The sequence below is a fragment of the Mytilus trossulus genome, chromosome 3 (genome assembly GCF_036588685.1).
Source record: "Mytilus trossulus isolate FHL-02 chromosome 3, PNRI_Mtr1.1.1.hap1, whole genome shotgun sequence".
In the NCBI taxonomy this organism is placed as follows: domain Eukaryota; kingdom Metazoa; phylum Mollusca; class Bivalvia; order Mytilida; family Mytilidae; genus Mytilus; species Mytilus trossulus.
Window position 1 is genome coordinate 64,884,495 of NC_086375.1, and position 24,114 is coordinate 64,908,608.

General features: G+C 31.7%; 1 protein-coding gene across 1 annotated transcript in view; it reads right to left on the bottom strand.

The window, feature by feature from the left end:
- The window catches only part of LOC134709640 (metabotropic glycine receptor-like), a 39,396-nt gene that overhangs the window by 14,175 nt on the left and 1,107 nt on the right, over window positions 1-24,114 (bottom strand). Inside the window, exons 2-5 of the mRNA XM_063569791.1 lie at window positions 4,981-5,446; window positions 3,041-3,208; window positions 2,521-2,644; window positions 1,017-1,343 (exon numbers count right to left, since the gene is read on the bottom strand). Of these exons, the coding sequence (XP_063425861.1) occupies window positions 1,017-1,343; window positions 2,521-2,644; window positions 3,041-3,208; window positions 4,981-5,446 (1,085 nt within the window). The remainder of the gene's footprint in view (window positions 1-1,016; window positions 1,344-2,520; window positions 2,645-3,040; window positions 3,209-4,980; window positions 5,447-24,114) is intronic.

Consider the following 24,114-nt stretch of genomic DNA (forward strand, 5'->3'; position numbering starts at 1 on the left):
GAAAATAATTCAGAAGTCATTATCCAACATTATTGATAAATTAATAATCATGATAATCAAAGAAGAAAATTTTAACGGGAAAAAACTGTATGACAAACCACATAAAGTATGTAAAACAATGCAGTTAATGGAAGATACTGGGTATTTTCTTCGACAAAATGATGAATTATTTGATCTGTCGAGCGCAACATGTAGGTCTTTTTATTTTTTAGATACCTCTGAGCAATCGTCTGTGATGACAGATATTTATCATTGATATGGTCATATTAATAAATTAACTCATAATAGATACCATAATTAAATTTTTCGTCTACACAAGACTCATCAGTGACGCTCGAATCAAAACCCCTTGTGTATTCTTCCCTGGGTTATACAAGGAAAATTGTATTCAGGTGATTTTCAATAAATGTATTTCAAGTCTTAAAAAAACAAACAAAAACTTTAAAAGGCCCAATAAAGTACGAAATTGAAGAGCATTGCAGACCATAATTATTTGTAAGGGGAGATAACTCATTCACAATAGAATTCGACCTAAATAACTTGTAGTTTTGGAAACAATATTGACAGGGCTGAAAGTCTATTAAACATAAAATTTATCAAGTGTGAATAAAAATGTTGGGAAACATAAAGCTACGACTTTAGATAATGACGACATACCTTAAGTTTTACCATTCAACTAAAACATACATAAATTATCAGGTATGTTGGATTATAAAAAAACGTTTACGTAAATAGTTGTGCATGGTATACAGTCTATTATCTGTAATACCATTAAAAAAGAAGTTTATTAAAAAAATATATTAAATTGAAATGTTTAAGGTACTTTCATCTGAATAAGGATTGTTTCAAATAGAATTAAAAAAGTAAACTTTTAGAACTGAAAATAGAAAAAGTGCTTGGACACAACTAATTAACGCACGATATAAAGCAGAGAAAAAATACAACGTAAGGAAAACAGTACCCCAAAAACAACTACAAAAAGGGGAATACTACAACGAATAACACATTAAAAGTACCAATTCATTCCTGAAATATGCTGTGACAATAAAGAGAATTCCAATAGCAGTACACGTCAACATAGTAATCAGTAATACCATGAATCTGAAGACAAACAGGAACTCGTACAAGCATGGGGAGTCATCCACACATTCAGTACATCCCTCTTTACACGATAGACATGTATAGTGTGTAAAATCTGTTGTATTTGACAGACTCAAGTAATTTTCTACATCTTTACCACTAAAAGCTTTTACTTCAGAATTTGAATCGGGGAAATAGTATCCCTTACTGCAAACACACTGGTATGCTCCTCTTTTAAACCCTAGTCCAGGGAGAAAATTGCACTATGAAAAAAGCAAAGAGAAACATTGTTCATCAGTATATTTAGATTTATGTTTGACTCGAAATGTATCTGTTACTATATTTTATTTGAACAGTTCATAAAAATGTTGAAAATTGCATCATTGAATGTACATGTTTGAATTCTAAAAATATCTTTCTATGCTAGTTTTCCTACATCTATATCTACAATTTTAATCTTGAAAACATACTTCGTACACTAGATAAAACAATTGTAATGCTTAAAAGGGAAATAGAAATACCTGTCAACAGACTTTGGAGGTTTATATATACGTGGAACACAGTGACACGTAGTCAGTGCAAACGGGCTCACACTTCCTGTAGTTAATAGAACTGATAAATTCGGATCGTTTGAATACACTTATTCTTAAAGGTTGTCAATTTAAAAACTTAAAATTGATTTTTATTCTTATATTTTAATTCATAACTCAATATGCTTCTATATACTGCCAAATAAGGGCAACAGTAGTATACCGGTGTTCAAAAAGTCATTAAAAGATTGAAAGAAAACAAATTTGGATAACAAACCAAAACCGTGGGAAGCACTTGTATTTTGGCTCTTCACAAATTCATGCTTTTGGTAAATGACAGTTTATGGCATCTTTACACTAAAATCGTTGGAGATGTAATAAAAGATATTTGAATCTTTTGAAACATGGTGTATTAAACAATTTAAATTGTACTTAAAATATGCTTTTAGTAATTTAGATCTGTATTTATTTCTGTTCTTAAATAGTTGTTTGTACCGTCCTGATCTTTTTCAAAAAATTGTTTGTAAGCTTAAAAAGTAAAATTACAAAAAACTGAACTGAGAGGAAATCAAATCGGAATGTCCCTAATCATGGCAAAATCAAATTACAAAACACATCAAAAACGAATGGATAACAACTGTCAAATTCCTGACTTGGTACAGCCATTTTCTCATTTGAATTAATGAATATTTGGCATCCCAGCGAATTTCATAATTTACTGTACGGTGTAGGTTTATATCATAATTGAAGGCTGTACGGTGAGCTGTGGTGGCTGATATATTATCGTTTATTGATCTTTATTGGATAGTTCTCCCGATAGCAGATATATTATATTTCGAAACATGCAATTTGGCAAACTGTCATGCATCTATATTCATTTCTGATAAAAATAACAAAAAAAGAGGAATACCTCTGTTGTTTCAGGACATCTATGAGTTCCCCGAAACACATCTAAAGCACTAAACGTACTGGTGTCAGGATCACATTGGTTTATGTCGATATTTGTTAGCTCAATATCAATGGTGGCTACACCTCTACAATAGTAGGTTTAGTCTTTTCAGTCCAATTAATCATATATCGTGTTTGTATTTTAGCAAGGTATGTATTTCACCATATTTTTTTTTTAATAACATCGAGATTTACAAGTATTGAGAAAAAAATATGAATAAATGAATAATAAAAGTCCGTGGTTTTTACTGATCATTTTGGTATATTTATTTTGATTTTCAAAAATTTAGAAAACTATGTTTTTATCATTAGAATTGTAAAGGCAATTATCTATTCATCAGCCATTGGAACAAACCTTAGAGAGTACCACGGATGTATATATTCGGCAGATTTTTCTCTCGATAAGATGGAACATATACCATCACCACTTAATGTAAAGATTAAGTGGAAAATTAGAGGTTACACTAATGATGAGTACTTACTGAAACTTTGGCTCTCCACCTCCGTTCAAGGAAAATATAGGAGACGAGAATGTAACCATCCATACATCACCTCCACCACAATCGAAGTATGGCATGGTCCAGTGACCATCTAACAGTTTAGCTGTCAGTAAAACATTTTGTTGTTCTGGTAGCGACACACCTCCTGACCTACCATTGAAAATGTGTGATTAATTTTATGCCAATATTAATTACATTTAAAACTATGTAACTATGAATTCAAGGTTAAAATCATTGACACATCACGCATCCTTATAGGGGAGGAATGAATATATCTAAGGGATTTACAAACTAAATATAAAACCTGTTTTGGATTTCCATTGGAGTTCTGTATATATGCCATTTTATTTTTACTACAATAATACATTAATCGTTGTGTGCGATTAACATTAAACAAGAACACTAAGACAAAAAAAGAAAAGTCATAAACAGATGAAAAGCTATATAACCAAAAAGGAAATAAAACTAATAATATTCATTTCAGCTCTTCATTGCCTGAGTGATTTGAAAACTTAGCTTCTTGGCAATTCTTCTTCTTTCACTAACTTGAACACTAACTACTAAGTTAATGGTACCCTTTATGACTAACAGTCCAGAAATAGCATATCGACCCAGCGCTAGTATTTTTTCAATTTCACGAGTCCTTACACGCTTCTGGGTTTATCGTTGTAAGCTCAAATCAAAATATTTAAAAGCCAAATATGTATAAAAACTAAACACGGAAAGTTCTAAATGAAAGAAAACAAATGCGTCACAAAAATGTCGTTTGTCATTTTTTTTTACAAAATGTAAAGAAGGCAATATAAGACCATTTTTGCAATTTAGATAAAAAAAAAACACAATTATAATGCAATCAAACTACATTTTCCCGATGTTAATAAGGTATTAGTCTGTCATTTATTTTACTATTCATAGTTTTGATTGTTTGTTTAGCCGAATTGCATTTAGGCTTTATACTTCACGCATTTTGAGAATTGTCGTAAATACTTTAAGAACAAATTCTTTAACCAGAGAGATATATTTTGCTACAAGATGCATTAACGAAAGATTTTAATTTAGTTTGATAACGTTATTAGGTATTTTATGTAATTAACTTTTATTCATATCTATCTTATCAAAAACTAAATGTAAATGGCGTGTTTTATTCAAATATTTCAATTTCAACATGTTTTATATGTACCAAGTCAGGTATATAGCAGTTGTTATCTGAAAGTTCGTTTTTATGTATGTTGCATTGCTGTTTGATTTTTGTTGTACTGCAGTGTTATGTTGTTTCAATGTTTTCTTCTTATACTTGATGTGTTTTCTTTGGTTTGAGTTTGTAACCTGTATTTGTTTTCTCTCGATCGATTTATGACTTATGAACAGCGGTATACTATTGTTGCATTATTTATGGCATCATATTGAAATCACAAGTGAACTTTCTCTTAATATTATATTTATATGTTTATCAATCAATTAAAGTTACACAATTATAAACCTTTTATAATTTTTGGCCAACAATGACTCTTGTCGCAACGCTTTTCTGGATTGACCTTTACAATAAAAGGTAAAACATGAACATTGGAGTCAATATGTCTGACTATTTTTAAGTAATTGATAATTTTTTTCTCTAATAACAATCATGAACTGTTAAAGATATATATGATTTCTGGACAAGGAATAAGAGCTTTGCATGAGGTTGATTTATTCCTTAGTTTAAAATGATTCTCAAGATTTTTTTTTCTACAATTGTAAGATTAGTAATCAAGTATTACGTGACTATCAGCAGTTTTCAACTTCAAGCTGACCTAGTTTAAGAACATTAGTTTTTAACATAGCAGATCTATTATAGTATCTTATATAGTACACAAAATCGATTATAAATCTTATTCTCTATTTCATAATCTTTTAAAATACCTCATTAACGAACAATGATTTACCTATATTTAATCTTTGAGATAGTTCTAGTTGCATTCTCCCAGTCTGTTGTCTTTAAGACGTAATACCACTCAGTGTTGCTGTCTAGGTAATTATATGACAAAGAAATATCATGGGCAAAGACGGTTCCATTTTTGCGGTAAGCATATGGACAGAATGAAGAATATTTTGTATATAACCCTGTTTCGATAGCAATAGCAGATCCAAATATAATCGACTGGCCATTTACATTGTTCCGCACTAAGGAGAAAAGTATTTCGTCCGTCAATGTATCTAGTGAACCACCGTTTTCCAATATAACTGATGTTAAAAAGTTTGATGTTAGAATAGCTGGTTGGGTGTATTCTCTCCAAGTTGTATGGTTGAAAATAAGGTCTAGTGTTTCTTCTGTTCCACCAGTACATGGACTTTGTTCTACTCGGCTGACATACTCTAATGCTAACTTCGCTGCTTCTTTTTCATTTTCCCCTTGTGAATAAACAGTTAAATAATAAATTACTAAGCATGAAATAGAAAAAGAAAAAAAGGAATGGAATATATATTGCAGATTTGGTTTAATTTTGATTCCTTCAATGTAGATTAATCTTAACACAGTAAAGCAAATATCATTTTTCATCTCGATCTTTATTTTTAGGTGATATTTATAGAAGGTCCCGTTTATGTTTCAAGTAATTGCAGTTTTACAGGATGGTATCGGTATACGTTATTCAAACCGAGTACTGGTCACTTAAAAGCTATGCCCTTCGGTCCAGTGTCTCGGTTTCAAGGTTTAAGTTGGAAAAGTCCCTCATACAAATTTTAGGCCTATATTTAGAAGATATGCATTTGAGATTTCAAGCTTACATTTTATAATAAAATTGTAGCTGTTTTTACTATACAAATACTGTTATTTTGTTAATCAAGCAGACGGTCACGAGGTAACGTTATAATATGTCAGAAAGAACATTGCTGATAACATCGAAATGTATAAAAAAAACATGGGTTCAATGCAATCTTTTTAAAAAATTATAAGCTAGATCATTGAAATAAAGCTTGAAAATTAACAAATCATCCTGCAAAACTTGTATTCTGCCTACATGAAATAAGCGGACAAAAGGAAGAAACTGAATTTACAATCTTCAGGTTTGCGTTTCAATGGTTATCTGCATAATATATATATATATTTAGCTGGAGTATTGTTAAACTATTACAAGTCTTTAGTCTTATTGTGTAAAAATAAGAATGAAAAATCATAAAACATGTATTGCCCGTCCAGTATTACCTGCTTCTGGGAGTACGGTTTAAACTTGTGTTATCCCAACCGGGTTATACTTTATCATTTCTTGATAGAGGGTTGTTGCTCACAAGGAAGCTATTAAATCAAGCTTAAATCCAAATGGTGAAGTTGAAATCATCTCTTCGTAAATTTGTCACGAGTTGGTTGACCGTTATGGAATAAAAGTTTCACAGATGATATCGGATATGTTCCTTACTTCGAAACTACAATCCCCTTCCCTCTCATGAATGTGACCTACCGAATTAGACTGTTTATCGGATGTGTTATCTCATAAGCAACACGACGGTTGCCACATGTGGAGCAGGATCTGCTTTCCCTTCCAGAGCATCTGAGATCACCCCTAGTTTTTGGTGGGGTTCGTGTTGTTTATTCCTTAATTTTCTATGTTGTGTTATGTGTACTTTTGTTTGTCTGTTTGTCCTTTTCATTTTTAGCCATGGCGTTGTCAGTTTATTTTCGAATTATGAGTTTGAATGTCCATCTGGTATCTTTCGACCCTCTTTTACCAGCCATGTAATTAGGAAACTAATCAAAGACAGTGTAAATAAAAACAAAAACTGGTAAATAAATGTAATTAAGCAAAAATTAACTGAAAGTTAATTGCAATGAATCAGAAAGATATAGTCATTTATTTATGCACGTGACGGATGAATCTTACCCGTGGCCATCATTCATATATGACAAATTCTATAATACAGCTCTAGACGGGTCAGTGGCTGTTTTTTTATATATAGTTTTTATATTTTTATATTTCAAATAATGAAGACTATAACAAAAATAATTCATGTTCGTTTGACGAAGGAATTAGAACTACTTGTATTATGATCAATGCATAGCAATGTGGAGTTTCTTCTTTTAATAATAAAAATTTGGAAGATCACTATTTTCTTTCCTTCATTTATAATTCACTGTGTCTAAACCACACCGGCAAAATTTGCTCGGACTCGATGCTGTCTAACATCCGGCACAATGACGGAACACCAATAGACAAAAGAAAGGTAGGTTTCTCCTTATTGTTTTATTCTTTTTATGATATCGAAGAATATATATACATATACAACTATTTTCTATTGTGAGATGCAATATTTTCTACAACCGTTCTCTATTAACGGAGAAATAAGTCAAAATGCATGTCAAAATGACGAATTGAGTGAACCTTGCCTCGAAATTGTTTAATTTCTCGTTAAATTGTTCACATTGTACGGAAAGAAAGGTACGGGAAGATAGATATTGACACGGAGATTGCAAATTTAGTTATTATGAGCATCTCAATAATTGTAACTCTGTGTATGGAACGAAAGAAATGGGTCATGTCAAAATCAAACTGGCCGGTTTCGTCAATGTATACAACCCGGTTTCGTCATAGATTTCAAAATGCATAACCCGGTTTGGTCAAATAAAAAAAATCATAATCACATTACATTAAAATTGATTATTTAACTTCAGTGTTCAAAAGGAGTTTTGTGGGTCGTTTGAAAACAAGTTGTTCACCGGACAGCGGCTTATTATTTATATGAGTCTCAGATTCAAATAAATAATTAGCAAATTCATACTCTTATAGCCGACACATATATTTTAGTTTTACTTTGCATTCCGAAATTTTTTAACAGCATATTGAGATTAAAGCTCACTAAATATGTTTTTTTCTATATGAGTTATGGGAAAATATGTTGAACAATTTTAAACTTGAAATTAAAGTTTACGGTCTTAAAAATCGAAACACACAATTGATATGTGATTTTCTCGCACAAAAGAATGGACACCTTTATAAGTAATCTAATCATTCCATGTATGTAATCTTTTCTACCATCGTTAAAAATAAATCTTCTTAAGGATAAACGTTGATAATAAGACAAATGTATATGCATGCATAATCGGCATAGAAAACGAATGTAGGGTTACAACTACCATGCATTAAAATACAATTTATTTATCACTATACTGCTATGTACAAATTAGTATAATAGTCTCAGGTCATCTATACAATTCAATAATAATTATTTTGTTAACATTATTAAAAAAAAAACCGAGTCTGCACTGTCGCCATTGTGTTATGATGATCGTACACTGATGTTGATCAATATATTTTGACAATATATACGGACAGACGTATTCAGTTTATTTCAAAGTGGGCGTATTTCGAACAACTTTTACATACGGCCGAGCGTAGCGAGTCGAACAATATTTTGATTATTTTTTGCTTTATAAAATCTTTAAATACAGGAATCAATAAAGTTTTGAAAACCAAAGGTGGGGTTGGGGCGTGCAACATATACGTCATCTAGATTCGCCACTTATCTTATAAAGTGTATACCGAATTAAAATATTGTAAGAAATGAGAAAAACAGGGACACCCGGGAAATCGGATTATGTCAGTTGGATTATGTTTCTCATAATAAATGCCGAATATCAAGTTCTTTTTATCGATTTCTATACATATTTTTTTTTCAAATATATATAAAAGTTATATAGGAAAATGATAAGGCAGACAACTATACAACTAAATCGACTTGGCCGATATCCTAATAAAAAATATTTACCTTTAATTACGATTTTTTTCTCCATTTCTTCGCGTTTTTACACGCCCGTCCCAATTTTGACAGGCCGTATTATTGTATACCCCCGTCTTGTTGTCCGTCCTTCCATCCACCCGTGCCTCCATCTATCAGTCATTCTGTCCGTCCGTCCGTCCGTCCGTCTATCTATCCGTCTGTCCACCATAAACATGTCGCACCGTAACTTCAGGACAGCTTATCTTATTTTCCTAAAATTTAATATGATCTGTAAACCTTTAAGTGAAAATCAAATTAAATCTTTTTGAGTTACAGAACGTGTACGTGAAAAAGGAATGTGGTTTTTTTTTAACATGTCGCGCCATATCTCAAAAACGAAGTATTATAACTGCATCAAACTTTATACACTTTCTAGTTATATAAATACTATAAATTTCTGTTTACTTTTTGGTGATGTTTAAAATTTTGGTTTAGAGGGATTGATTTTTTTTGGGTAAAACAAAAACAAAAAGTGGGGGGGGGGGGGGGGGCATTTAAACATGAAAAATTCATACAAATTCCAAGCGACAACAACCCGACCATAGAGCAGAAAACAGCCGAAGGCCACAATGGGTCTTCAATGAAGCAGAACATGTAAGTAAAACAGGAATGTGGGGTTTTTTTAACATGTCGCGCCATATCTCAAAAACGAAGTATTATAACTGCATCAAACTTTATACACTTCTTAGTTATATAAATACTATAAATTTCTGTTTACTTTTTGGTGATGTTTAAAATTTTGGTTTAGAGGGATTGAATTTTTTTTTGGTAAAACAAAAACAAAAAGTGTTGGAGGGGGGGGGGGGGGGGCATTTAAACATGAAAAAGTCATACAAATTCCAAGCGACAACAACCCGACCATAGAGCAGAAAACAGCCGAAGGCCACAATGGGTCTTCAATGAAGCGAGAAACTCCCGCATCTGGTGGTGTCTTTTAGCTGGTCCCTTAATAAATATGTATACTAGTTCAGATATAGTGGATTTCATAGTAAACTGCGAATACATGTATATTTATCATATTTAATGGATAATTTTAACTATGATACAAGTTTTGGCACAAATCGCGAATTCACTATAAAGACTCTGTCATAGGACGAGTTAAGGTTTATTCATCATTTTTTATTATTTGTACTTTTGTTGTACTGTTTGTGTCAGCGACAACACTTTGACTCAGTCTATTTCCCGAGTCACAGGCTTGTTATTCCATGGTTGTCTTTGGTTGCTTTATACCATATGTGTTTTGAACATAAAATAGGCAGGTAGTTTTTATGTTTGAATTGTTTTACATTTATAATTTAGGGCCCTGTTATAGCTTGCTTTCATGCGGTTTGTGTGTTTTTCTCATTGTTTAAGGCATACGGTGACCTAAACTTGATTAATTCAACATCATTTTTGTGTCTAAAAGAAAGTTGTCTCATTGTCAATGTGTATGGTATAAGTGGTTACCGTCACTTTTTCTAAATAAGACCTAGATATAAATGACGGTCATGTTTTGCAAACCAACTTTTATTCACATTGAAAATACAATACTGTCAGATATTGTTTTCGAAAGTTATCTTGAAGTTTCAATTGAATTCGAACTGTAAAAAAGATGAATTTGGAATGTAATTTTTTTTTATTTTGAACTGTAAAAATAATGTGAAAAACATGCCTATAGGAAAATAAATGTGCCTACCAGAAACGGGGAGAAAGATACAAATATCATTGCTATGTTATGGATGCTTAAGTGTGAAAACTTGCTTTAGTGCGCAAGGAACACAGTATATATAGTACCAGAAATTCTGGCAGGACTGCATGCATGATAAACTTGTGCAGAACAGTATAGACTATAGTCGGTTTGGGACTGTTCGTCAATGATTGAATGCATAGTGTATATAATTTAGTATAGTAAAATAAAATTATGGCACAATCAAAACACATACTTTTATTTTTCATCTTTACATACTACTATTATAAACAAAGAAAATATAATAATGTTACAAAATAATTAGATACCAGTGTTTGCTATTGAGTATTTATATTCCATATAAAATTAGTTTGAAGTTAAGTGAAATAAGGGATACGCCTTTCATTAGGAAAATGTGTATTATCATAATTAACTATGTCCAAAAGTGCCTGTTTAAAATAGATTTTAACACGCCAAGTTTACCTTACAATAAATATATATTTAAATTCTCGAAATACAATGTTCAGATCCGTGCCAAAGTTGCTTTTCATAAATTGTTTGTTAAAAAAAACCAACCAAACCGGGTGATATATATAGACGAAACCGGGTGATTGTGTAGTAACAACATTGACGAAACCGGTTTATTTTAATTTGACATTACCCTTTTCTTTCGTTCCATACACAGAGATACAATTAATGAGATGCTCATAATAACTTAATTTGCAATCTCCGTGTCAATATCTATCTTCCCGTACCTTTCTTTCCGTACAATGTGAACAATTTAACGAGAAATTAAACAATTTCGAGGCAAGGTTCACTCAATTCGTCATTTTGACATGCATTTTGACTTATTTCTCCGTTAATAGAGAACGGTTGTAGAAAATATTGCATCTCACAATAGAAAATAGTTGTATATGTATATATATTCTTCGATATCATAAAAAGAATAAAACAATAAGGAGAAACCTACCTTTCTTTTGTCTATTGGTGTTCCGTCATTGTGCCGGATGTTAGATAGCATCGAGTCCGAGCAAATTTTGCCGGTGTGGTTTAGACACAGTGTAATTTGAGCGACGAAATTTTTTCAAAAAAGTAAAAAGTTAAAATCACAAAAATACTAAACTTACAGGAAAATTAAAAAACGGAAATTCTCTTATCAAGTGGCAAAATCAAAAGCACAAACACATCAAACGAATGGATAACAACTGTCATATTCCGGACTTGGTACATTCATTTTTTGTATGTAGAAAATGATTGATTGGACCTGATATTATAGCAATCTAAACCTTCCACATATGATACTCGCAACAAATTCTATCATATTGACAATGATGCGTGAACAAAACGAACAGACATAATTGGTAAAAATGTCAAAAATAGGGGTTCAGCATTTAGCATTGTGTTATAATCTTATTTCCAAGAAAAATCAAACAAATATTTAACAAAGAAGCACAAAAGGCATATATCGATTTTAACAACCTAATTCATTGCTTTCATATTTTGTATTATATGTATGTATGTTAAATCTACCTTTAAAGGATTGAACAAAACACATTATTGAAATTGCAAAAATCTTAAATTCACCTTTAAGGACCTTCCAACAACTGTCACGATTATAAACAACTATAAAATGATGTTGCATTAGAATGCTGGCTAATTCAAACTCTTTCTCATGTATGTCCATTACAGATCTAATCGCTGCTATATATATTATACCGATCGATGAAATTAGCAACATATCAATCGTAAACGATCTCTTGAACCATCAGTACAAAAGTATCTATTTGCCTCAGAAAATAATTGTCATCACAGGTAATATTAGTGCACTAAGATAAAAATCCAATCATTATATCATTTGTAGGAAGAAAATTACGAACGATTCAGAAAAAAATAAATAGAAATCCAAATTTAGAGGCCAATACAAGAATTCGTCTTAAAAACGGACGTATAAAACAAATTATATGCATTCCGAGAAAAACAGAATTTATCCCAGGAAAACAAAGGCAATATACTAGTAAAGCATTTACTTGATAACACTTTCCGTTATCTTTTTCTTAAATTAGTCATGAATTTTTTTAATACACTGCCTTAGTTTCTACAAAGGAATCTAATTGAAATCAACACATATAATCATTTACAATTAATAAGTCCTTTTATAGATTTAGTTATTACAGTTTCACACGGACAATCAAAACAAAACAAAAACAAAAAATAACGACAAAAGGGTCAATTTTCTTTCCCTATTGTCAATTTTACATTTTGAACGATGTTTTTTGTGCCAATTACTGTGTTTTTATATGTCCTATTTCATTTAATGTTGTAGAACTACAAAGGATATTTGTTGTCCATCCAACACAAAATTAATACAGACAAAAAGCATAGAAACAGTGTTATGTATTTGTCTGTAGTGACATGCTAGATGACAATGTATCCGGAGAGAACCACCCATATTCGGTAGGACACCCGTTTCAATTATATTCAATTAAGATTAGAGGTAAACGCACCTGACGTGTGGGGTTTGACTTCCCAACATCAATGTTAACAGACTTGAGATATAGCATGCTTATATTTTGTTTAAGGGAACTTACTATGTGAATGTATTCTTACGTCAGAAAATAGTGGCCTCAAACTGTTACTTTATGTTTAATTATACATTGAATTAGTGATACTTATATGTGAAGAACTGGCATCAACCAAAACCGTTGGAGAGACAAAAAAGATTATCAAGAGAAAAACTTCAATCTAGAAACGTTTGCGGATAAATAACTAAATCACAGGTTATATTTACAACTTGACAATATTGATGGGTTATTCATTCAGTGACAAAAGTACAAGAACGGGATTTATAGTCCAACCGAAGTCCATTTAGACTACATATAGATCTTTTGTTCAGTAACGGGAACCAAATTTCTTACATTGTTTCTATGCCAGAATCTCTATTAAATGATTAATTGATGTCATTAAAACGAACATAATGATTAAATAAATTGCACGTCGACCATTACATATGCTGTGTACCAGAAAGTGAAGCAACAGTAAATTTTAAAGGTATAACAAACATATTTAGAAAATGGATAATTATTTCACTGTTTAAGGTCGATACCAATGCTTGTCCATCCTAAATGCTACTGCGGCTGTTGCAAATGGGACGAAACCAAATCGCCAAAGACAATGATTCTCTTTTCTTGGAGGAAAATTAGAAACCAGTTACTAGAACATTTTAAATTGACAAGCTGAAACAATACTTTGGAAATAACGACACCCATTAAAAAAGACATACTTTTCGATCAGGGGCAACAACCGATATCACTTCCCAAGCGTTATATCAGAACTTTTAAATTGAACTTTAAATTTTTACTTGCAAGAAACCAACTACACTGTTACCGTTTTTAACAGATCATCTATTCCGAAATTCGACAATGTGCGCTATGTTGTATGAATAGGTTTTTACATTGTATCATGTCCCTTGTCCTAGATTTGTGTCTTATTTTCTTTTCGATTTGATCTGATTATTGTGGATAAGGATTTTCTATAGACTGTCACGGCTGTGTGATTAAATACCAAATTCATGCAAAAGAAACAAGGCTTAACCTGTCACACCATCTTCAATTTATGAGAACTGAATATTGTAACGTGGATATAATACGTTACATGTTTCGATTTCAGCTTGATAATGTATTTTTTTCTTTACAAAATGTAATTGTCTACAAAAAGAATGGCATTAAAACCATTACAACAATTATTTAATCTAAATTTGTTAAATCGAAGTCATCTCATGTTTCTTTCGTGTAGTAAAGTCAGTTGAAACATCTAATATTAAAACAAGTCCAATATAATAATATTCCTGAATGGCTTAGTTTTACTAAAAAAATGTGTTTTAGCTTTCTTACAAAGGTCCACATGAATCTGTGTTGATTGTTTATCATTGTCCAGATTATGTAAACTTCAGCAACGAACTTGAAAGTCAATTTGCTTGCGATCAACAATCGCACAGTAAAATAGTATAATAATACGTTTGAGATTCGTAACAAATATTAAAAACAAGACTTAGTTTAGTACATATGCATGCATTGATTAAGATAAATCGATAAAATTATAATTACAAAAAAAAATGTTTCATATGACTTTAATGCATAGTATATCTGTATCATTTTAGATCACTTCTGTGACATTATTTTTTAAATTCTAAAGATTACTTAGCAGAAAAGTTCTTTTGTAGAGATATATTCAGAAATTACAAATGCGTTTCATGTTAAACATAAAATTTCTCACGGTTATACTTGTTTTATATAAAACACTTTTCCATTTCAGGATCTTGAAAGGTAAATGATGGTCTCATTAAACTTACTTTGAGTGAAGCGCATAAATTTTACACGAAAATTTAATTAGCAGATTTTTTAATTAAAAAATATTTTCTATGATTGAAGGAGTACCATATCATTTCCATTGATACACAATCGTGTACTGAATGAAAATTACAGGATGTTAGTTAAATTAATTGGACTGAATGTGTCGTCTTAAAATATAGTTTAAGGTAATTTAATGACACGTCTTTCCTAAAACAGGAAAGCATTTCTAGAATTAACAACCTGTTTTGCAATTTAAAGAGGTATACTGATTATGGGTTAATGAAGGGAAAATGAGATGTATTAGGAGAAATGTATCTGAGAGTCAATGTAGTTAAAACTAGACAGGTAGTTGTAATCATAAGTCATACTTCAAAGACATAGATGAGGTAATCATTAAAGAACTTGTTTTACCTAGGAAAACATAAAATTAGTAAAATTATAACATGACATCATTTTTTTAATATGTAGTTCAAATAAAAAGAGGCAAAATATACTAATACTTGACTCTAACATGTGTTTAGGAAAAGGCAAATTATACCAAGCTATACAACATAAATCAATAAGGCGTAATTATCACTTATTGACTAAACATGTAACTCTATAAAGAGTATCAGAAGATCATTACTTCTATAAAATATTTAGGACTAAAAGTTCAAAAGATTTTTATGAATATTGTTTGTATTGCTGGTGAAATGCCACTGCGTGTATGTGTATATACAATTTTGAATAACAAGAAAAGTGAGAAATGGTCATTGATGGTTTTGATGGGTTTTGTTTTTGTGAAAATCATTACTTCTTTCAGTTCAAAAACACTGTTTTTTTTCTAGAAAAATGACAGAAGATCCATTTATCCTTTCATTTAATTTTCCGCTATTTGAAATTGTGTAATCTCTCCTAAACATTCAATGTGTGTGACTATTTTGAAAACATCCGTCTAATTTCAATTGAGTTAGATGTTCATATAGATAGGATTCTCATCCTGAATTGCATGTATACATTGATACTGATGAAAGAAGAAATTTATCTTTTCCGATACATATCCATCCATTTCTAAGCAAAAAAAAGTTCAGAAAAGATCTGCATACTGTATGTTGGATTCCTGTCGATACGATATTCTTATGCTCGTGTTTCCTATATCAATTTCTTTGATATAGGATTATTGTTAACAAACAATGTTCTCAAAGTTAAGCTGCAGTCCTCTTTTCACTGTTTTGTATCATTATATTTTTTACTGTGTCATAGAAAATTGCTTATATGTTCTACTTGTCATCACAACAATTATGTTCGCTTTTCTTTCACGAAATGTGATTCCTCATCAGATTAAACTTAATATTAGCTAAACGATAGTTTCACTTGTAGAAATTGGACTGCTTACCCGTTCTTTCAACCTGGGTTCATTTAAAAAGTTGATTATTCGTATGGCTCATTTTGTAACTTTCTTTAAAGTAACTGGGTTTTTTTCCGTTTCTTTTTTCATTTTTTTTTATGAAAGGAGGGGGTTATGTCGTTGTCATAGCAGCACTGGTATAAGCTTCATGTATGAGACAAATACGAAACTTTTCAGCGATTTAAAACAACTTGAAATGAGCACATCAAGTGGTACCACTACTGTAGAAGTATTTTTCTTTGCAGAATATGTTTATACTTCCTGGAAGCTGTGTTTTTCAATGCATTGATCTAGCGTGCTTGGTATCTAATAAAGCATTCTTGATGCATTTCTCAGTTTTAGTTTTAACCCGGATTCGTGGTTTTTTTCAATCGATTTATGAGTTTCGGACAGCGGTATACTACTATATTTTTTGGAAAAAGTAAGGATTTTCTTATCCCAGGAGTAGATTACCTTCGCCGTATTTGGCAGAACTTTTTGGAATTTTCTGTCCTAATGCTTATCAATTTTTTACTTGTTTGGCTTTTTAAGTTTTGATCTGAGTATCACTTATAAGTATTATGTAAACAAACGCGCGTCTGAGGTATTAAATTATAATCCTGGTACCTTTGATAATTGTTTCCTTTATTTGTCAAACCAGTGCAAATGGCTGTCTTGCATTTGCAGCGAAAAAGGGTGGTTTCACGCCTCATTGTGACTTTGAAAGGATTATTAACCACTAGTGTGCTGTACTGTTGCTTTTTACATGAGTGCGAACTCATTTAGTGTCAAAAATTAATGTCCCAAATCCTTTCTTTTTCGTTCTAGTACTATGATGTTTTTGACAGTCGTAATTTTCAAACGAAACAGGCAAATGTCGCACCAGCATGAACAAAGGGGAAAATACTACGCAGTTAATTACAGACCAATCTCTCTCACTTGTATCATTAGCAAACTAATGGAACATGTCATAAAAAACACTAAATTAACCACCTCGAAAATAACAAGCTATTATATGACATCCAGAACAGGCTTCAGACACTGTAAATCATGTGAAACACAACTTCTATCTTTCGTACAAGAACTAGCTTCAAATTCAGACAATAGCACCCACACAGACCAACTATACTTAGTGCCAATGAAAACGCAACACTTGGTTTTCAAAAATAAAATTTATATCAGAAAGAATAATCTTTCAAAATAAACTGTTCTTGAAAATTAACAATGTTAACAATAGATCGATATCAAACAAAACTGTTTCATTGACATCTTTCGGGCGCAATAGGTGAACGAAACAAACAATGTCGAATCATCAACTAACAGTCCTAACAAAAGATGTTACAACCCCGTGGTGCAGCGCAATCTCGACAGCGCCGTGAAATTGATCATACCGGACGATTAATGTGATCCCGAGGAATGTTATTCGTCTTGTCCCGCAAAGCAAACTCAAGCTGACTTTATGATATTGGTGATGGATTCATGGTCTAAACCATGTCAAATCTGATGCAAAATTCGCTCGATCAGACCAAAATCCGGCGAAAAGCATGACTTTTGGTCAAGGAGGGTACTAAATATCCATGTTACCACCACTAACGGTTTTTGGTAAATGATGAATGATTTGTTGTCTAAAGAATTCGATGTGTACGCCAGACGGCCTTTAAGATGTCACTAAGGAAAGACTGTGGTGCTCTTCAACAATTTCTACGCAAATGGTGCTTTACTGAAATTGCTCCAAAGGTTCTACCGTGACCACCATTGAACTCTGGTGACCTTTGGACATCCATCAAAGTCGATATCGGATATGTTAAAGGCCAAATGTATCGGTCTTGCTGAGCGTTTCATGCTTTTTGTATCCCGGGATGTGGCTTATCGCTAAATGAGCCATTTTGGTTGAATGTGTTGATGATTTGGGTTATTGTAGAGGCTACAACTTCAGTCTTCTCGTAATTGTATGCTGTGAAACGCTTCATTGGATCATGCTCAAGACTGAATGTCGCTGGTTGTCAGAAAGTCTTGACATTTACTCAGATTTTTATTGCAGTTTCTTGACAATAATGGCGGGGAAATTCATGGCATTAGCCAATCTTTGAGAGACAAAATCGTGAAAGTGGTGCGTATGTTGAAAAGCGGTGAACTCGGTTTATGTTCGTTCAAAATAACCCCTACTTGGCATTTGTTCCAAAAATCACTCAACCGTAAAGTTGTCGACAAATGTATTGAAAGTCATTTTCAACCAACTATACAAAGTTCTGATATAGATAGAATAAAAATTATAAGATTTTTTGAACAACAAAAGTGTTGAGTTTTCATTGGAACTCAGTATAGTTATGGACTTTGCCAAAGACTCTTATACAAAATATATGTTTATGGTATACAAAATGAAACACTTATCTGGATCTTAGTCTTTTTATCAACTACACACAAACAGTTGTATTGGATGAAGATTCATCAGATGTTGCTCCAGTTACTTCTGGTGGCACACAGGGAACAATTCTGATTCCTGTTCTATTTCTGGTATATATAAATGACGAACCAGAATATTTGAAATCAAGTAAACTCAGACTGTTCGCAGACGACAGTATCAAATACAAAAGCATCAAATCAAACAGGAAGATTTCGATGCTGCTGCAAAGTGGAAAGAAGACTGGCTGGTGGCGTTCCATCCTGACAAATGTACAATTCTCACTGCCTCAAACAAGAAAAAATACAATCAAATACGACTACATTCTACACAGCCATACTTTAGAATATATCTCCTCCTCTAAATATCTTGTTATTTCACTTCAATCCGACTTTAAAATGGACCCAGAATACAAAACACATCACTTGAAATGCAAATAAAAGCATAGACTTCCTTAAAAGAAATCTTAAAACATCCATCACAAAAATTAAAAACGGACATACCTAGCACTTGTCCGACCTCAACTAGAGTATGCATGTTCGAATTGAAAACCTCATACTACTGAACAAAGCAAATACAATTCAGATGGTTCAGTGTCTGACTGTTAGGTATGCCTGTAATCGTTATCACAACACCAGTAGCTATACAGACACGCTTAATACTCTAAATTGGCATACCTTACAACAACGCAGACTTAAAACTAGACTTATAACGTTCTATAAAATTGTTCACAATATTGTCGAAGTACCGTCAGAATTACTTTTACCAAAAGAAAATAGAACCCAACAAATGCATCCCAAAACTTGCAGACACCTACTTATATACTTTTTTCCGTTCACTATTACACAATAGAAAAAAGTAAAATCACAAAAATACTGAACTCAGAGGAAAATCAATACGGAAAGTCCATAATCACATGGCAAAATCAAACAACAAAACGCATCTAAAACGAGTAGACAAGAACTGTCATATTCCTGACTTGGCACAGGCATTTTCAAATGTAGAAAATGGTGGAAGTATAACTAGATACCATAAGAATCTACTTCCTTAAAAGGTATTACTTCCCCCCAGAGAGTAGTTGACACCTACTGTTTTCTACAATATAGAACAGTACACCTTAGTTGTTACGTAAGTAGTTTTAACCACATTTCATGTTAGTATATGTTCATTTTTGGCACTATTCTTTTAAACTATGTATAATCATTATCCTACGCATGCGCATCAGTAAGTAATTATTTAAAATCTGAAGTATAACTCGATACCATAAGAAGAAGGTAAAGGTAATACACGACGACAAAACGTTGTGCTAACAAGATCCAGAAGACATATTAAATGATAATTTGCATTTACAGAATAAAGAAGATTTCTTTGTCTGACTGTCATTAGTGATATATCATAATACTTGGACTCACTCTATTCGAAGTTCATTCTATTTTTACTCCCACATTGTCCTATTGAAAAAGGTTAAACTTGAATACGAATGATGGGTAAATATCGTGGAGATAGCACAGTATCTTCTTTTATAAAATATTATACGGCATTAGTACAGCATATTTTATAAGAAAAATGACAAATAATAGATCAAATCTTATAAAATATGTTGAACTAATGCCGTATAATGTTCTATAATTTTATAAGATGAATGACAAATAATAGATCAAAACCCACCGAGCAAGGGCTGTATAGCCAGTCAAGGTTTTTTAACATAGTTCTATCATCATCATAGATCAAATAAAACAGGATTGGTATATCTATAAATTATTTACTATACAGATTCAAGATGCTTATATTTTAATCAAGGCAATGTTGATTTTAAAGGTGGCCCAAGTCTTTTTGAATTTTTGTTTGTTAAAGAAGTCATACGTGATCAATGGTCTTCATCTCAATAATGATTTGATGACACGAAAACATACGTTCACTTGCTGAATTTTGGAATTCAGAAAAGCTTTATATATATTTTACAATGTAGTTTTATATCATCGAACAAAGTAATGAACATTTTTATGTTGTAAATTGGTTTTAAATATGCATGATTTCCAACAACACAGACCACAAGAAAAATCAGTCAAATGTAGCACTGAATATCATTTGGTTTGAAAAACAAATAGTGCAACATAAGGATATTCAGTTTGCAGTAAGATTGGACAAATTGTAAGGGGAAACCAGTCCTACTCATGTACATGTATATGGTGAAAAAGAGAAGACAACAGTTAAATGATGAATCCATTTGTAATAATTAAACCCAGGAGAACAGATAGAGAGAACCGCATGAAATCTAACCTTATGGAACTTGTTTTGCCTCCCAAAATGAATGTGTAATAAGAAAAGTTACCCAAATAACTCACTCCAAAGGGATATTAGCTGTCAAATTCATGTTCACTGATTGACTCAGATTTTCATATTTGATTTTTAACAATGTATAACAATTATATTATGTCCTAAATTTACAGTTTACAGGACATGGGCTCGATAATATGTAGCTTCGTTTCGTGTTTATTTTAGTCTAGAGCCATATCTAATTACCTATCGAGTTGACCTCTTGAAATATCCAATTGTTATATAAGCGATATAAGCAGAAATATAGATATAAATATATTGCGAATTAACTCATTATAGATACCAGGACTAAATTTAGTAAATACACCAGACGCGCGTTTCGCCTTCAAAAGACTCATCAGTGACGCTCGAATCCAAAAAAGTTAAAAAGGCAAGACAAAGTACCAAGTTGAAGCGCATTGAGAATCAAAATTCCTAAGCGTTTTGCCAAGTACATCTACGGTAATCTATGCCTGAGGTAGAAAAGCCTTAGTATTTCAAAAAATTAAAAAAATTGTAAACAGTAAACTTATAAATATAACCATATCAATGACAATTCATGTCAGCACAAAAAGTGCTGAACTCGTATTTTTGGATTTTTCTAGGTCTGTTTAGTTTTATATTTATGATTAAATTGTATGTCAATCATCGTGTTTACTTGTATAAAATGATTTTTATTCGATCGAATCAGTCAATCAAACGATTTACCTTTGTATCACTTTCAATGTTGATATTCTTTACTTTAAATAATATTATACGCACAATTCATACGTTATCAATCTCTAGCTGAGGAGTAAAATTGTAGTTCACATACATATGGGTCTTTGGGATCAAATTATATACTTGCAAGTAAATAATTCATCACAAATGTTTCATAGGTTGTGTTCATAAAAAATAAACTATACTGGCTGCTAAAAGCGAATTATCATTTACTATTTAACTTTCATTAATGATTGAAGAAAAAAAACAATTCATATTTTAGATGTTTAATACATCTCGTAGCTAGTGCCCCTTCAAATAGTCACAGAAACCTTATTCATTATATAATAAGCAGCTTCTCTGTATTAAATTTCATCAAGGAAGCTCACAACAAAAGTTTTAGTAAACCATTATGCATTAAATCGAAAAATGGATCTGAACAGAATTGTTTAAACACTTCCTTGAAGAAGGATTTATTCGTGTATTAGTCTTACTTATGGTTGTCTTCAAAGACTGTTTCCAAATTCTCCCAAAATAATTCAATTACAATTAATTGAAAATGTAAATTTGAAACAAAATCTATTGATTCTATCAGTTTGTTAATAACGATAAACTATTCTCGTCAAAAGTGCAAAAAGAAATTTCTTAATTCAAATGTATGTATTCGATTTAAGACTCATTTATCTTTAAAAAACATAGATTTTAACGTCACGAATAGTGTAAAATTGATTATCGACCAACTGCAGGGAGAGCAAACTCTTATTAACTGGTCATTGCAAAATAGCATTAATGTCATAATAAAAAGTAAAATAATTGAAAAACCAAACTACGAGAAAAAATATTTACGGAAAGTCTTTAAGTAAATGGCAAAATAAAAGATGAAACACATCAAACGAATGAACTGTCATATTCCTGACTTGGTACAGGCACTTTCTTATATAGAACCTGGTTTTATAGCTAGTTATATAAACATTGATGTGTGAACAAAACAAACAGATATAATAGGTAAATATGTCAAAATAAGGATACAGCAGTCACCAATGTGTTATAATCAAGAAACTAGATTCTTGTTTTTACAATGTTTTCAAAATGAGAGAACCAATGCATGCATATATACCTAACATAGTCCTATATGCACAATATTTTTTACATTTATTACGAATTTGTAATGCATAATCGACAACTTAGTAATATTCATCACAAGCTAATTAACTTTCGAGAACTGAGTTTACTGCATCGTGATATTGATAGGAAGGAGGTATCAGTTTTCTGTAAGATGTCAGCTTGATTTTGACAACAACTTGATCTAGTCCATTCTGTTGGGTGTTTGTGAAGTATGGGGTCTTAGTAATGATAGCAGTAATAAGAAAAGATACATCAAATGCGCATCTGGTGCAACAAAATTGGTACCGTTGATTTTATTAAAGTTCTGTAAATAATTCTGATATCCTCAATACCAAATCATTAAATGATTTAACAATATAATTGAGGGCTTCACTATTTGTAATGAACTCTTTGGAGACATACAACTGTGTCTGTGTACGAATTAATCTACGAGTGCAATGCGTAGTTAGAAAATGGTTTTAATTAATGAAAAAAAACTTATTTACACTATATGCACTGAATATGTACGGATTGATAATTTAGTCTTGGCTTTTAACTAGTTTTCAGTAACTGCTAGTACTCTCAGATCGATACTATGTGTTTACAACTCTTCTATGTTTGATGATGGTTGGGCGCCCATCAACATGTTTAACCACGCCACGTTCTGTATCTACATGTCCCATCATTGTGTTATTGTGCGTTAAACATGCTTTTTTGGGGCCCTTTATAGTTTGTTGTTCGGTGTGAGCCAAGGCTCCGTGTTGAAGGCCGTATATTGACCTATAATGGTTTACTTTTTTTTAAACTGTTTTTCTGAACTTTCATGTTCTGTGCTGCGCACAACACTTTCTATTGCAAAGAAGATAGTACATATGCAATAGAATGCACTGTGCCGCGCACACCACTATATTTATAAAATACATTGTATGGAAAGTGTTATGAACCGCTCAAAACATAATAATACCAAAATAAACATGGAATCTATTAAAAATTTCGAGCACAAGAAATTATGCAAATCCATAATTAGAAATAATTCCAAATTCAAATAATAGCCTGTTTTTAGTAAAAAAAAATTGTATTCTTGTCTTCTTTTTTCTCTCGCTTAAATGCTTTGTTTATAGACATTTCTTTGTTTATTTGATACATCTAACATGGCCGATTACTTATACATCCCGTCATTTTGTAATGGTGCTATGGTATATAAAAAAAATTCTTGTCTTTAATTTTGCCTTTGTGCTTTGTTATTATGCCTGTTTGTCCTTCTTTATTACATATTTGTTTGTTTTATAGTGATTAAATTAAAATTATAACACAATGTTGACTGCTGTATCCTTATATTTGACATTTTTACCTATAATGTTTTCGTTTTGTTCACACATCGTTTTCAGTATTGTGGATTTGGATGCG